Here is a 17,171-nt window from a genome sequence, read left to right on the forward strand (position 1 = left end):
GCACGCCTGCGTTTTTTAGCACACTCCCTGAAAACGTCCAGTTTCCGCCCAGAAACACCCACTTTCTGTCAATCACACTACGATCACTCGAGCGATGAAAAAACGTCGCTCGAGCTTGTGTAAATCTACTAAGTTTTGTGTTAAATTACTAAGCGCATGCGCGCTGCGTACCATGCGCATGCGCATTTTCCACCTATATCCCTGTCCCCTGCAGTCTCTCTCACTGTCTCCCTGTCCCCTGCAGTCTCTCTCACTGTCTCCCTGTCCCCTGCAGTCTCTCTCACAGTCTCCCTGTTCCCTGCAGTCTCTCTCACTGCCTCCCTGTCCCCTGCAGTCTCTCTCACTGTCTCCCTGTCCCCTGCAGTCTCTCTCACAGTCTCCCTGTTCCCTGCAGTCTCTCTCACTGCCTCCCTGTCCCCTGCAGTCTCTCTCACAGTCTCCCTGTTCCCTGCAGTCTCTCTCACTGCCTCCCTGTCCCCTGCAGTCTCTCTCACTGCCTCCCTGTCCCCTGCAGTCTCTCTCACTGCCTCCCTGTCCCCTGCAGTCTCTCTCACTGCCTCCCTGTCCCCTGCAGTCTCTCTGACTGGGGGTCATTCCGACCCAATCACTCGCTGCAGTTTGTCGCAGCGCAGCGATCGGGTTGGAACTGCGCATAGCAGCCGTCGTTGCCTAGCGATCACCTCTGAGGCAGAGGCGGTCGCTGGGCGGGAGGGGGCTGGACGGCGGAGTTAAGCCGCCGTTTAGGGGGAGCAGTCCGGCCAACAGGCGTGGCCGGACCGTTGGGGGAGCGGGTCGCGGCTGCTGCGTGATGTCACACGCAGCCGCTGCGGGCCGGTCAGCGACGAGTGGCTCCCGGCCAGCACGCTAAAGCTGCGCAGGTCGGGAGCTACTCTTGAAGTGCAAAGGCATCACCGCTGTGCGATGCCTTTGCACTTCTGCGGGGGGGGGGGGGCACCGGCACTGACATGCGGGGCTGATTAACCCTGTGCTGGGCGTCCCCCCGCATGTCAGTGTGAATGTTCGTAGCTGTGCTAAATTTAGCACAGCTACCATCAACTCGGAATGACCCCCACTGTCTCCCTGCCCCCTGCAGTCTCTCTCACTGTCTCCCTGTCCCCTGCAGTCTCTCTCACTGTCTCCCTGTCCCCTGCAGTCTCTCTCACTGTCTCCCTGTCCCCTGCAGTCTCTCTCACAGTCTCCCTGTCCCCAGAGACGGATTAAGACCATGGGGGGCCCGGGGCACTTAAGACAGTGGGGCTCCTAATAAAGAGAAGGCAGATGAAAAAATAAAAATTATATATATATATATATATATATATAAAAATATATATATACATATATATATATATATATATATATACATATACACATATATACATATATATATATATACACATATACAGTACATATATATATAGACAGGCAGCAGCTTAGTAAAACTTGCCTTCCCTGCACTCCCGGCCGCACTGCAGCGGCGGCCGCACAGACAGGACAGCTGAGCGGAGCGACGGCTCAGCTGTCCAATAATGTATGAAAGAAAAAAAAGAGAAGAAAGAATTCGAAATGCCCTATGGTGGTGCACACAGTCTTGTATTAAGATATAACTTTTATTGAATTATATGTTAAAACCAGCGAATATTAAAAGGAAAGTAGAATCGTGTAAATAGAAAAGAAATAGTGTTTAAAATAAAAGTGCTGCGCACTAGATGTCACCGGATTCGCTCATATATTGCTACCAAAATCTATAGATGGTCACGAGTGTGTCAAAAATATTCCATGTCTATGTGTGTTATATTATACTTTTTAGATAGCTGAGAAAGCTGCAAGAATAAATGTCCCACAAATTAATTGCATTCCTTCCCAGGATTCCAGATGTGGGATCGTTGAAACCAAATTCCAGATATCACCTTATGTGGTGCTAATGATTTACTATATATTTTGCTGAATTGTCTCTCAATAAACTGATCAGAATGCTAAATGTGTACTGTGTCTCTCTGTATCTCAGAGTTAATATACAAGCTCAGTCATAAGGTCTCAGTAATGTCTGTGTGTTCTAGCTCCATGAGCAGTGTTGTATCTACTGAGAAAGGAGCATATGAAACATTCAGATACAAATGTATCCACTAAAGGGAAACAGTTATTAAGCTCTGACAGTATCCAATCTTTTACTTGTCACAAGATTTTATCATAGCTTCGCTATGGCTCATAGAGAGCTGTGACAATTAATAATAATAAATGATCAGAAATCTTTTTAACCACATATTGTTGTACATCATATTTGTTCCCTTGGGATCCTTATATTCAAATAGATGTTTAGTGATCTAATTCGGATCATAAGAGTGGTTTATTCCTCTGTGTTATAATAGGGATGTTAAGGGCTCAACACACTCTTATTTGGATGTAGGCTCAAAGTATCAATATAAACATGGTTCGTTAATGTATCATGTTAAGCCTTCAAGGTGTTTATATGATAGTGAGTCTTACACCAGGTGCCTAAGTATATTAGGCGCCCTCTGCTGCCCTTTTATTTGGGAGGATTATATATACAGTGAGTATATAGCACTTGCTGTAAATGGGTCTGCGATCACTATAGAGTTAATGTGAGTGTAAAATGTGTCATTAATATCCTGACACACATCCAGCTTTTTATTAAATAATTTTTGATGTGGATGTTATATACACATTAAACATCTTTTGGTGTGCGTATCAGGGCTTTATTATTCAGCCTTGTGAACACCATTTAATACCATTCATAATACACAGTGTTATTTCGGCATGGTGAATTATTATCATCAGCATCTAGTTGTGCAATTTCCTCCCTGTAACTCCCACACTTTGCCTGAACTGAAACACTTGCAAAATCAATGATTTCTGATATAGATACATATGCACATTAAATGTCTATTGACCATATGGATTAGAACCTTAGTGTACGGCCTTAGTATAGGGTTCAGTATGGTTCATTACACATGGTAATTACTTGCACAGTATAGCATTCTGTTAGCAGCTATTAGTATTGTATGCTTTAGATAAGCCTCACAGCTAACACAGATCAGACACTCTCAGCTTCAGTATACATCTTTCCATGAAGCAAACAGCGAAGCGTGCGTCAGGCTAGCTGCGCACTTTAGGTAGTCACCGGACAATGCTCAGCTAGATAGATTAGGAAAAATGTATACTGAAGCTGAGAGTGTCTGATCTGTGTTAGCTGTGAGGCTTATCTAAAGCATACAATACTAATAGTTGCTAACAGAATGCTATACTGTGCAAGTAATTACCATGTGTAATGAACCATACTGAACCTTATACTAAGGCCGTACACTAAGGTTCTAATCCATATGGTCAATAGACATTTAATGTGCATATGTATCTATATCAGAAATCATTGATTTTGCAAGTGTTTCAGTTCAGGCAAAGTGTGGGAGTTACAGGGAGGAAATTGCACAACTAGATGCTGATGATAATAATTCACCATGCCGAAATAACACTGTGTATTATGAATGGTATTAAATGGTGTTCACAAGGCTGAATAATAAAGCCCTGATACGCACACCAAAAGATGTTTAATGTGTATATAACATCCACATCAAAAATTATTTAATAAAAAGCTGGATGTGTGTCAGGATATTAATGACACATTTTACACTCACATTAACTCTATAGTGATCGCAGACCCATTCACAGCAAGTGCTATATACTCACTGTATATATAATCCTCCCAAATAAAAGGGCAGCAGAGGGCGCCTAATATACTTAGGCACCTGGTGTAAGACTCACTATCATATAAACACCTTGAAGGCTTAACATGATACATTAACGAACCATGTTTATATTGATACTTTGAGCCTACATCCAAATAAGAGTGTGTTGAGCCCTTAACATCCCTATTATAACACAGAGGAATAAACCACTCTTATGATCCAAATTAGATCACTAAACATCTATTTGAATATAAGGATCCCAAGGGAACAAATATGATGTACAACAATATCTGGTTAAAAAGATTTCTGATCATTTATTATTATTAATTGTCACAGCTCTCTATGAGCCATAGCGAAGCTATGATAAAATCTTGTGACAAGTAAAAGATTGGATACTGTCAGAGCTTAATAACTGTTTCCCTTTAGTGGATACATTTGTATCTGAATGTTTCATATGCTCCTTTCTCAGTGGATACAACACTGCTCATGGAGCTAGAACACACAGACATTACTGAGACCTTGTGACTGAGCTTGTATATTAACTCTGAGATACAGAGAGACACAGTACACATTTAGCATTCTGATCAGTTTATTGAGAGACAATTCAGCAAAATATATAGTAAATCATTAGCACCACATAAGGTGATATCTGGAATTTGGTTTCAACGATCCCACATCTGGAATCCTGGGAAGGAATACAATTAATTTGTGGGACATTTATTCTTGCAGCTTTCTCAGCTATCTAAAAAGTATAATATAACACACATAGACATGGAATATTTTTGACACACTCGTGACCATCTATAGATTTTGCTAGCAATATATGAGCGAATCCGGTGACATCTAGTGCGCAGCACTTTTATTTTAAACACTATTTCTTTTCTATTTACACGATTCTACTTTCCTTTTAATATTCGCTGGTTTTAACATATAATTCAATAAAAGTTATATCTTAATACAAGACTGTGTGCACCACCATAGGGCATTTCGAATTCTTTATTCTCTTTCTTTCTTGTAGACTTACCTTGCCTGTGGTAGCACCCCCCAATTTCTGGAAGAATATAAGGAATATCTTTGATAATTTGAAAAATGGGGGTCATTTACTAAATATGAATTTACCTGTGCGACCAGTATTATAGCCTGCCGCTCAGTCATTGGCTGGGCACACAGGCTGCAGGGGCAGGCTGCTTCATTCATACATTATTGGACAGCTGAGCCGTCGCTCCGCTCAGCTGTCCTGTCTATGCGGCCGCCGTTGCAGTGCGGACGGGAGCCGTGGAGCGCAGCAGCGCAGATTGGATCGGAAGAGAGATCCGATCTGTGGTGTGGCAGGGGGCCCTTTTGGAAAGGGGGGCCGTGGTACGTACCCCCCGGGAACCCCCTTTAATCCGGCTCTGCCTGTCCCCTGCAGTCTCTCTCACTATGTCCCTGTTACCTGCAGTCTATCTGTCTCCCTGTCCCCTACAGTCTTTCTCACTGTGGGCCTAATTCAGACCTGATCGTAGATGTGCTAAATTTAGCACATCTATGATCAGTCTTCAGACATGCGGGGGGACGCCCAGCACAGAGCTAGTCCGCCCCGCATGTCAGCCCCCCCCCCCCCACACACAAGTACAAACGCATCGCACAGCGGCAATGCTTTTGTACTGGAAGAGTAGCTCCCTGCCAGCGCAGCTCCTGCGCGCTGGCAGGGAACTACTCGTCGCTTCCCGGGACGCAATGGTCTGGGCACGCCTGTGTTGCCCGGAACGCGCACCCTAAACGGTGGCCGAACGCCGCCGCCCGCTCCCTCCCGCCCAGCGACCGCCTCTGCCTGTCAATCAGGCAGTGGCGATCGCAGGGCTAAGATGATTGACAGGCAGAGGCAATCGCATTTTCTTTGGACCCCTTGCAGAAAGTGCGGGTGCATGTGCAGGACGAAGCGCTGCGCATACGCCCACATTATTTTCTCAATATTTGCGGTTGGATCGCACAGTGCGATCCAACCTGAATTAGGCCCTATGTACTTAGATTCTGAATAGCATTTGCCATGCCTTTTTTTTGTTTACCTTTAAATTCCGGCAGTTTTTATTTTTTGCCTCACCCTGTATAACAGGACTCTATGGGAGATGTATTCAGAGCCGGCGCTACCCGCTCAGCAAGGGGATGCAGTGCAGGGAGGCGCCGTGCTGAAGGGAGGCGCCGTCCTGCTCTGCAACCCCGCTGATGCTGGCAGCGTGTAGCGCGGCTCTCTCCCTGCATTCTTCCCCAGAGAGCGGCCTCAGGCCGACGGGTATCATTTTGGGGTGGGGGCGTGGCCTAACCGCGGGAGGCGTGGCCACGCCCCCTTGTGAAAATTTTTTTTTTAAATAACTGGCGTGTCGAGCAGAGTGTAGGGGTTCGGGGGTGGGGAGGAGCCCTGAGCCAATTTGAGGGGGAGTGTGATCACTTCCCCCCACTACCCAAATAGGCATTGGCTCAGCAGTAGCAGCAGCCTCACAGCAGCACAGCACACTGCAGCATGTGCTGTGCTGCCAAGATGCGTGCTTATGCTGCTGCCCAGTAAGAAGGGAGGGGGTAGGGAGTGCGGTGGACCAGGGCCCCACCGGGCCCTCCATCAGTCCGTGGCCCGAGAGATTAGTACCCATTCCCTCCCTCTCGGCATAACTGCCGACATCCTACAGAGCCGCTGCTGTGGGGGTAACGGCGCCTCCGAGAGACATGAGGAGAAGGCAGAGGAGGAGCAGCGCCGGAGTCGGGGACCTCCTGCAGGTACTGGGGCAGTGCTGTGGAGGGAATGAAGGATGTACCTGGCATAATATGTATAATGGGCTCTACCTGGCCGCATAATGTGTATAAGGTGCTCTCCTGTGTGGGTACTACTGTGCAGTGTAATGTGAATAACGGACGCTACTGTGCGGTGTAATGTGAATAACGGGCACTACTGTGCAGTGTAATGTGACTAACCGACACTACTATGCTGTGTAATGTGACTAAAGGGCATACTATGCGGTGTAATGTGACGAGTGAACAACACTGAGCAGTGTAATGTGACTAGCGAACACTACTATGGGGTGTAATGTGACTAACGGACACTACTGTGCAGTGTAATGTGACTAATGGACACTACTATGAGGTGTAATGTGACTAGCGAACACTATTGTGCAGTGTAATGTGAATTGGTACTATTCTGTGGCCCCTATATTTTTGGCACTTCCCCCTGCTGGGGGAAGCTGCATGTGTAAAAGGGTGCTCTACCTGGCGCAAAGTGTAGAAGGGTGCTCTACCTGGAATAATGTGTGACTGGCTCTACCTGGTGCAATATGTAAAAGGGGGCTGTATCTCGCGTAATGTATATAAGGGGCACTACCTGGCGTAATGTATATAAGTGGTAATAAAGCGTGGCGTAATTTTGATTAATGTTGACTACTATGTGTCATAATTATTTTACACCCCTATATTTTATGTCATTTTTTTATGACCCCATATAATCATGGATCTTGAGGGGGGGGGGGGGGGGGGGGGCACCAAAATGTCTAGTTACAGCTCTGAGGATGAGATCGGTCACATTTGTATTTGTAGAAAGGTGCAAAATTGATAGTTTGCAGGAGGCGAACACCCTAGCACCGGCCCTGGATGTATTAAACCTTTATGAGGAATAAAGTGGAGACGTTGCCTACTGCACCAATCAGCTGTTCTAGTTTTATTGAGCACAGGTTATAGAATGAAATTTAGAAGCTTATTGGTTTCTATGGCAACTTCTACACTGTATGTATCTGTCTTGAAGGTTTGATACATCTCTCCCTGTCTGCATTGTTTGTCTCTCAACTCTCAGAGCCCTTCTGTCAGTCCTAATCATGGGGGTCATTCCAAGTTGATCGCTCGCTAGCAGTTTTTAGCAGCCGTGCAAACGCATAGTCGCCGCCCACCGGGGAGTGTATTTTCGCTTTGCAGAAGTGCGAACGCTTGTGCAGCAGAGCGCCTGCAAAATCTTTTTGTGCAAAACAAGATCAGCCCTGTAGTTACTCTTCGTGTGCGTTGATTCTAATGACGGAGGGGCAGCTTTTGATGTCACACACCCGCCCAGCGAACGCCCAGCCACGCCTGCGTTTTTTCTGCCACGCCTGCGTTTTTCTAAGCACTCCCTGAAAACGGTCAGTTGACACCCAGAAACGCCCCCTTCATGTCAATCTTCCTGCGTTCGGCCGTGCGAGAGGAATGTTCTTTAGAATCTGTGCAAACCCACGATGCTCATTGTACCTGTACGACGCGCCTGCGCATTGCGGTGCATGCGTAGAAATGCCAAGTTTTAGCCTGATCGCTGCGATGTGAACAACGGCAGCTAGCGATCAACTCGGAATGACCCCCATGTGCGGTAATTCTCTTGCAGTACAATACAGCTCAGGGACAAGTGGCGCGGTAGGGGTATCTAGTTATAGGATGCAGGGTGCATTCTTAAAGTTACAATGTACTTGATGGAGGGGAGATTCTTTTTCATTTTAATACATGAAAGCGTAGCTGTGCGGTTTAATGCAATGGCTTCCGGTCTTTAGGTTGACCCTGTCTAGGTCGACAGTCATTAGGTCTACCGCTGAAGGTCGACAGTAAGTAGGTCAGCACTGACTGAAGGTCGACACATGACTCGGTCGACAGGTATGGAAGGTCGACATGGTCATTCGGTCGACATTGGCAAGGTCAACACACAAAATGTCGACGCGTTTTTTTTGGGGGGGGGGTTGAGGAAGTTTTCATACCTCTTCTTTTCAAGTGAGCATAGAGTTGGTTATAAACCTTGCCGAAGAGTGGTGAGAAAAGCGTTTGAACTGTTGGTGGTCCCAGATGGAAATTCGTGTCAGGGAACCCCCCCCCAAACAGTCAGGGAACCCCCCAAAATGGTGTCGACCTTTTGTGTGTCAACCTTGCCCATGTTGATCTAATGACCATGTCGACCTTCCATACATGTCGACCTAGTCATGTGTTGACCTACTTACTGTCAACCTTCAGTGATCGACCTAGTGGCTGTCGACTTAGACAGGGTCGACCCAATGATTCACACCCCTTTGCCATAACTCTGTAATATCGTACAACAGATTAGACTGTTTGAGTTCATGCCGAACCTGTCTCTGCTGGTGCAACAAAAATCAAATGCGTAACTACTGAAACTTCCATTAACTCTGATGGGGAGATGTCTCAAGCTTTGGAGATATATAGGAGAAGATGGACTAAGGAGTCACAGTACCAGTGTGAGCTGGGATCACAGCTTGTGTGTCCTCACACATGCACACACAGTAGAGGTAACGTGTGACTAGTAATGCAATCCATCTATATCTGGATTTGTAAGTATAGTTTACTTTACATTTCCACTGGGGCAGATTTTGCTATACAGGGAGTTTCTAGCAAGTTTAGTATTTGAGGAAATATGCTGGAGTTCTGTCAGGACAGATACAAGGATTGTGCTGTGCCTGCAGGGTCTTACTGTTCTACTCTCACAGATTGTACAGGAACATGCTGAATTGGGAGGATATCATCTGATCTTCCTAGAGAGCAGGCAATGCTCCCGCAAGAGTGCTTACCTGCCTCCAGGTGGTCAGGGACCTGCTCCGGTGGCCATGAAGCCACTCCCATCTCAGTAACCATATACATTATGAAACCACTCCCACCTCAGTAACATATACATTAGCAAGCCACTCCCACCTCAGTAACCATATATTTTGTCAAGCCACTCCCATCTCAATAACCATACACATATTATCAAGCCACGCCCAACAATTTTTTTCACACCCCTATTTTGCATCTGGAGGGCAGGGCAGGTATGAGAGGTAGACAGTATGTGTAAGGGCTATGAGTAAGTCATTTGTGGACTGGTATAGTAGAAGGAAGCATTATGATATTTCCTAGCTACGAACAGTATGGTTTGTCCTTCAGTTCCACATCTTCGGTTAGCCCTCTTTCCTTTGTCATCAAGCTCATTTTCACCTTATATTTCCTTCTACTTTCTTCTTGTCACAAGGTCTGCTGGACTTTGTAGCCTCTTTGTCAAGGCGTACTCCTGGCAATCATGAAGTTTGGAATATGTCGTTTTAAAGTTACATACCCCTTTTAGATGATCAGGTCATCTTCCAAAGAGATCTTGTCTTGGGTCTATTGTGTGCCTGCCTTAGATATCCCAGAAAGAAAGTCCAAAGTAGAAATGGCCATTAAACATCGTTGGTTAGTAACATCAATAGTTTCCTCCCATTGATAGTTTTACCATCGCTTGTGAAGAAGGTTAGATAGAAATATCCCATCACTTTTCAGTACTGTTCATGCATGGCCGCAATCATTGTTCTCCTGCGCATGTCCAATCCAAACAAGAACCATCAATAGTTTAACTTTTGATGGTTTCTTACCAACAGTTACCCTATCAGTGGTCATTTGTATACTCCAGAGATCAAGTATGTTGGTGGAACAATGATGGTCATTCCGAGTTGATCGCTCGCTAGCAGTTTTTAGCAGCCGTGCAAATGCTATGCCGCCTCCCACTGGGAGTGTATTTTAGCTTAGCAGAAGTGCGAACGAAAGGATTGCAGAGCGGCTACAAAATTTTTTTGTGCAGTTTCAGAATAGCTTCAGACCTACTCTGCGCTTGCGATGAATGCATACTGTTCAGTTCCTGTTTTGATGTCACAAACACGCCCTGCGTTCGCCCAGCCACGCCTGTGTTTTTCCTGGCACGCCTGCGTTTTTTTCGAACACTCCCTGAAAACGGCCAGTTGACACCCAGAAACGCCCTCTTCCTGTCAATCACTCTGCCCACCAGTGCGACTGAAAAAGCTTTGCTAGACCTTGTGTAAAAATACATTGGCCGTTGTGAAAGTACGTCGCTCGTGCGCATTGCGCCGCATACGCATGCGCAGAAGTGCCATTTTTTTGCATCATCGCAGCGCAGCGAACATTTTTAGCTAGCGATCAACTCGGAATGACCACCAATGTGACTCATATCGACATGACTTATTAGTGTGCACCACCCTCTTTACAAGAAAGAGACCAGGGATCTGGGGCCTTGGCCTCTTAGAACTTCAGTGGAGCTGCCCGATGTTCCCAGGGGTGTGTTATAGAACATCTACAGTATTTAGGTTGAAATGGTCGACATGCATTAGGGTGACAAGTACAATAGTTGGACAGGTACAAAATGTCAACAGAGAAAAGGTCGGCAGGTTATGCTAGACAGGTACAAAAGGTCAACAAGGTCAAAAGGTCGACATGACAGTGGTCGACACACATATGGTTAACACAAGTTTTATTAATTTTTTGGGTCGAATCTTGTGGGGGGAAAGTAATAGGGTGTGAGAATCACGAAGTATGGTTAGTAATATGTAACCAACATCAGTAGAAACGTATACCCTTGAGGGCTCACTTCGCTCGCCACGCTTCGCTCGCCATGCTTCGCTCGCCACGCTTCGGGCAAGGTACAGGTTACTATTCCCAATCGAAGTACATGTGGATATTAAATCAAACAAATGTTCGGAAAACATGTAACCCCCCCCCTCCAAAAAGCGGTGTCTATCGACCATTGTCATGTCAACATGTTAAACATGTCGACCTTTTGTACCTGTCAACCTAATACATGCCGATCATATGGTGTCGAACTATTGACTGTCTACCTAAACACTGTCTATCTATCATCCAGGTCCTGTTCCCTGAGAGTAGGTGAGTATGAATGTGTGGCTGTGAATACAGGATTTTAGTAGATTTTGGGGCTAATTCAGGTTGGATCGCAAATCGTAATTATTGCATTCGCCCTACATACGCATTTGTAGCGCCCATCCTGCACATGCGCCCGCACTTTCTGCGGGCTTCCCGCAGAAAATGCGAACGCCCCTGCCGGCGCTCACAGGGCGGTGGGCGCCAATGCTCCGTTTCCTAGGTGGAGCATTGCGGGGGCCTGGCTTGGAAACGGGGGCGTGCCGGTGCGAACGGGGGAATGACAGGGGCGTGAAGATGGCAGCGGCCCCCTTGACAGCTCAGCTAAGCTGCGCCGGCAGGAGGCAACCTTAATTTCTGCGATTGCAATTTCTACATGTTGAAGGGGGAAAGTCGGACAGGTTGATGGGCGGCCTTGCCCTGCAATGGGCGGCCCCCAGTATGCTAATAAAAGGATTGCAAAACCTTACTGAATTAGTCCCTGTAGTTGGAATTTTCCAAGCTGCCCACGCACCCAGATCTGTAATACATGTGGCATATGATAGATCTTCAATAGACCTTAACAAAAAAAATCTTTGAGAAATATGGTCATGCAAGTTACAGTCTTGGAAACGGGTGTGGATCATCAAATCGACAGTGTCTAGGTGAACAATGTTAAGGTCGACCACTAAAGGTCGACAGTCACTAGGTCGACAGGGTCTGAAGGTCGACAGGGTTTCTAGTTCGACATGTGCTAGGTCGACAGGTCAAAAGGTCGACATGAGTTTTTAATGTTTTTTTGGTGTCGTTTTCTCCGTACAGTGACCGGGAAGCCCAATTAGTGCACCGTGTCCCCTCGCACGGCTCGCTTCGCTCACCATGCTTCAGGCAGATTACCGTTCCATTCGTAGTCCACGTGGATCATTAAGTATGAAAAAGTTCAAAAAAAAGAATTTTTTTTAAAAACTCATGTTGACCTTTTGACCTGTCTACCTAGCACATGTCGACCTAGAAACCCTGTCGACCTTCAGACCCTGTCGACATACTGACTGTCGACCTATAGTGGTCGACCTAAACATTGTCGACCTAGACAGTGTCGATCTTCAGACCGGATCCCCTTGGAAACATTTGCATTGCTATGTGTGTGGGCAGATTGAAGGATCATTTTCTATGCATGCACTATATGAAATGGAACAGTTATAACTGTGTGAGTGTTCTGATTGTCCAATGAGAAGATGAAAACATTTTCCGTTAAGATTCATAATTTTTATATTGTCTGTAGAATTCCAAGGTAATCTGATTTCAAAATTAGCAGAATACCCATTGATTTAAGAGCTAAATAAATGTAAGCCTTTAATAAATCAGCTTCAAAGCCTTGAACACGAAAATATAAACTGTCTCACCGCTGGGTTCTAATGTTCATTTTGTGTTCTGCAGGACAATAATGGGTCCTTACGGAATGGATCGAACTGTTTATTGTATGGAATTCAGTGACTGCGCCAACGGATTGGGTGATGTATTAACATTTTAATATATGATATTGGCTATCTGTGAACATGTGGCTTTATCCAGACTAAAAATATGTTCATATTTCGGTTTCTTGAAAAGAGGATATCACACTTTCATATACTATAACAATAGAAACTTATGTAGGCAGCTCACATAACGGTACGGTTTACAAGAAATGGCTTCTGTCAAGGTAGACTAAATGAAATCAGGGCCGCTGAGACACACCATGGGCCCAGGTTTTACAGGGCATGTTGCCACATCTGAGAGGCGTGGCCTCCCCCCTATTACAGAAAATAATAAGGAACATACTCCCTCAAATTAGATGTGTGTGCCATGGAGGGGAGTAAGTCTTCTCCTCCAAAGCTTGGCCGGGCCCCTCCTGGGCTCCTGATGCAATGCTGGGCCTAAGTATATAGTATTTTTTATAGACTTTATTTAAAAATCAGCATGAGCACATACAAACATGAGAATGAAGCATACTTGCCTACCCTCCCGGAATGGCCAAGAGGCTCCCGAAAATCGGGTGGCCCTCCCGGCCCCCCGGAAAGGTGGGCAAGCCTCCCCGCTTACCCTGCAGCTCCTCAACGACCCTTCTCGGCCGCCCGCAGCAGATAACAAGTGGACGGTCCAAGGGGGTCCGATGACGCGATTCGCGCTGAATCGCATCATCGTAGCTCCGCCCCCGCTATACAGTGCCTCTTTTCTCTGCACTGCACAGCGGGGGGTGGAGCCATGATGATGTGACCCTGATGCCACGCCCCAAGACTGCCCACTTCCCTGTCTGCCACGCCCCTGAACCACCCATCCTGCTGCCGGCCACGCCCCCATGCACCTACAATGTTGCCTCCTCCCGGAGGAGGGGGCAGCAAAGTAGGTAAGTATGGAATAAAGGGCCCCATACACTTCTGCGACATGTCCGTCTGACATGTCGCAGGCGATCACCCCGGCATCCTCCCGGGGGGCAGGATCGCCCAAGATACATCGTATGCTGTCCTTTTGCATATGATGTATCTTGGCCGATCCTGGGCGATTCCAGCCATGCCTGCGGGGTCGGACGCGATTGAATGTGCAGCACATTCAATCTGGAGGATCCGTTCCGATGCTTACGGGAAAGCGCAACGGATCGGATCGGAAACCCCTCCAAAATGCCCGATTTCATCTGATATATCGGGCCGAATGCCCACAAATGGATGAAATCGGGCATTATCGTCCTAGTGTATGGGGCCCTTTACAGGAAGGCGTATGACAATGCAACAAAAAATGACAATAACCTGGAAATTTGTATGTGTAGCGTGAGAGGTCAAAGCAATATGACCATAAAAGATTAAGCAGTGTGGCAGAACGGTGAGCAGGAAGGAGAAGAAGGAAGGAGGGGAGAAGAGGGATGGGCGAAGAGGAGATCACCAGGAAGAATAAAGTTGGCGGTTTGGCGGGCAATGACACAATTCGCATTTAATCTCATCATCGCAACTAGGGAGGCCAATCCCGGGATCGGGATCGTCGGGATCCCGGGATTTAGGCCCAAAAATGGCTGGGATTCAATCCCGGGATTGGAGGCTCCAATCCCGGGGATTGAGGGATCAGCATTGAGCGTCCTCAGGACGCTCAAACGCTGCCCGGCTCCCCCTGCGCAGCGTGACCTGTGCCTGTGAGGTCACGCTGCGCTGTCAGCAGCCGCAGAGCAGGAAGGTACGGCGGTATTCACCCGCCGCCTCCTACCGGCTCCTCCTGCACTTACCCGCCGCCTCCTCCTCCCGGCTTCCCTGCACTCAACCACCGGCTCCCCTGCACTCCCCCGCCGCCTCCTCCTCACCAGCTACCGGCTGTGCAGGTCTGTACTTTTTTTAATGTCTGCGGGGCAGGTGGAGAGGGGTGGGGAGGGGCGTGGGGGATGGCCGGAAAAGTTGAAAGCCAATCCCGGGTATCCCGGGAATCCCGGGATTGACCATTTTTCAATCCCAATACCCGGGATTGAAAAAAATGGCCCGGGATTGTCCTCCCTAATCGCAAGCATTCCCCCAACTTTACAATGTCGGCGATCTCTGCAGTAAAAAGAGGACTTTACCCCAATTTTTTATTTTTCGGGTAATTCAATTAAATGCGAAAATGGGAAAAGTTCCCAGGTCCATGTGTTTTCGCATTCCTGGTTGCAAAAACATGGCAGTTATTAGGATTTGGTTTTGCCTGCCTCCGGGCAAGTGAAACAAAATCCCAGATAATGCTGGCTATCGCCGACAATTGAATCATGCCCCAGAGATCAATTAGACATGGTAATTTACCACAGCTAATTGAATAGGGTAGACTGAGAACTGGATGCAATAAAAACATGTGACTGATGACTATATTAGGAAATGACAGTTGGCGCCTCTGATCTATGATCTTAAGACCTAGAAAATAAGATTCTAAGATAGTGACAAGTCATTATACCTGTGCATTGGGCTCCTCTGTGTCATAAGCATGATATGGGGTTTCCGGTGCCCGTGATGTAAGGCAATCACCCCTTGCTGTAATCAGGATTTAGTGACTCTGACAGCACCCAGTACGTAAGAGGATTTGTGGGATTGTTTGGGAAACATGAAACCATTATTTCAATTGAGTCAGTGTTAGGAGAATGAAAATGGGATATAGGAAATCAGCATAAGAGCAGGTATTATAAAAATAACCTAGAAAGAAAAAAAACGGAAATAGAATTTGCTGGTTACATCACTCGGTAGATAGGAAATAAAACAATTCAAAAACAAAATAAAAAATACAATAAATTGATTATAATATATAACAGGTTGTAATTATTGTAAGTAAATTATTTTATTTTATTTAAGTGATGTTGCAAAGTGTCTATCAAAATATATAATGTAATTTACCAGTGAATACTTTAATATCCCTACCCCTTTTCTCAGTATTTCCTAATCAAGTTCAATAAAAAAAAACAAAATTTTTTTTATTTATTTATTTGTTTTTAAAATTATAATTTACTTGGTGCTGAGAAAAATGGTTCAACTGTTCAATTTCCAAAAAGAAAATCCTTGCCCATTATTTTATCTGCTCGGTTCAAAGCCAGAAAAAGGCCTAGACTATGACAGCCAATTAGGTCTCTGCCGTCACTACTCTAATTTACACTAGATCAATCAATGTTAATTGCTAATTTGTATGTAGGTAAGTGTAGGAGAGAAGATGCCTGTATATTGTGCACTAAATATTATTAAAATATAAATTTATTATATTATTAAAATATTTGAACAAATGAATAGCAAAATATTGGATTAAAATATAATTTAATTAGAAAGTGTGTGTATAAATTGGATGGGTATAAAATAAAATGATAATATTTTTATTGCGTGTGATAACATCAGTTGGCCAAATTTAAAAATACATATTGCTAAGTAATTAGATGGGAAAACTGGTTCAATGCTATCCTCCCATATAATTTCTTGTGATCATCAAATAAATATTATCTCTTGAGAAATAAAGTCTCATCGATAACATCTAATTATATGGGAGGATTAGATTGGACCAGGTTTTCCATCTTGTTATTGGCCAAGATGAGTTTTATTACAGGTAAACACAGGAAAGAATATTGCCCACATAGGGGGAATGTAATAGCCTGTTTGCGGCAACTTTAGCCTACAAATCACAGGTTGTACGAGCCTGCAATTTGGTGTCGCCAACTTGCCGCTGATGTGCAAAGGGTTATGAAGCCACACATCACAAGCATCCTCTCCGCATCTTATTATTGGAAAAATTTAATATTTGAATACAAATGTGTACCCCCCCCCCCCCCTTTTCCCCAAAATTGCACAATTGTCGGAGCTCTATGTACATTTTGCAATGGAGATGGGTGATACAATTGTAATGCGAAAAGTGGGGGGATGTCCAGGTCTGACACAAAGGAGGAGGATGTGGCAAAGGTAGCATATGGGGGGCAGGCAATAGTGTTGTGCCTAGTTGGTCTGATCCCTAAATCTAGCCTTGGCAATGCACCTGTCATTTACACAGACGTCACTTAAGCACAGACTGAGAATGTAGCCTGCTGGCTCAAGCACTGAGAATGTTGCTATTCAACAGTAACTAGTATCAGCACTTTTTTGGGGGGTAATTTTTAAATTATTATAACTAGTTCTAAAAATAAGAAATTAATTAAATTGTTTCAGGAATGAATTAAATAAATCTCCGAAGATTTACCCAAAGTATGACAGCTACTATACATTACATCTTGTACCAACTGGTAACTTTAGAGGAGTATTAGTAAACTTTTTTTCTAAGTACCTGGACTTTTTCCATAGCAAAAAAAATAAATAAAAATACATTATTGACACCTCTGAA

At 45.3% G+C, this 17,171-nt stretch overlaps 1 protein-coding gene across 3 annotated transcripts in view; it reads left to right on the top strand.

Annotated features, from left to right (window-relative positions):
• The window catches only part of LOC134945482 (syntaxin-binding protein 4-like), a 194,004-nt gene that overhangs the window by 73,468 nt on the left and 103,365 nt on the right, over positions 1-17,171 (top strand). For all 3 annotated transcript variants that reach the window (XM_063934802.1, XM_063934800.1, XM_063934801.1), the window contains exon 2: positions 12,780-12,853. In XM_063934802.1, coding sequence (XP_063790872.1) covers positions 12,787-12,853 — 67 coding nt within the window. In that variant the 5' untranslated portion in view covers positions 12,780-12,786. The remainder of the gene's footprint in view (positions 1-12,779; positions 12,854-17,171) is intronic.

Source organism: Pseudophryne corroboree, chromosome 7 (genome assembly GCF_028390025.1).
Source record: "Pseudophryne corroboree isolate aPseCor3 chromosome 7, aPseCor3.hap2, whole genome shotgun sequence".
Classification (NCBI taxonomy): Eukaryota; Metazoa; Chordata; class Amphibia; order Anura; family Myobatrachidae; genus Pseudophryne; species Pseudophryne corroboree.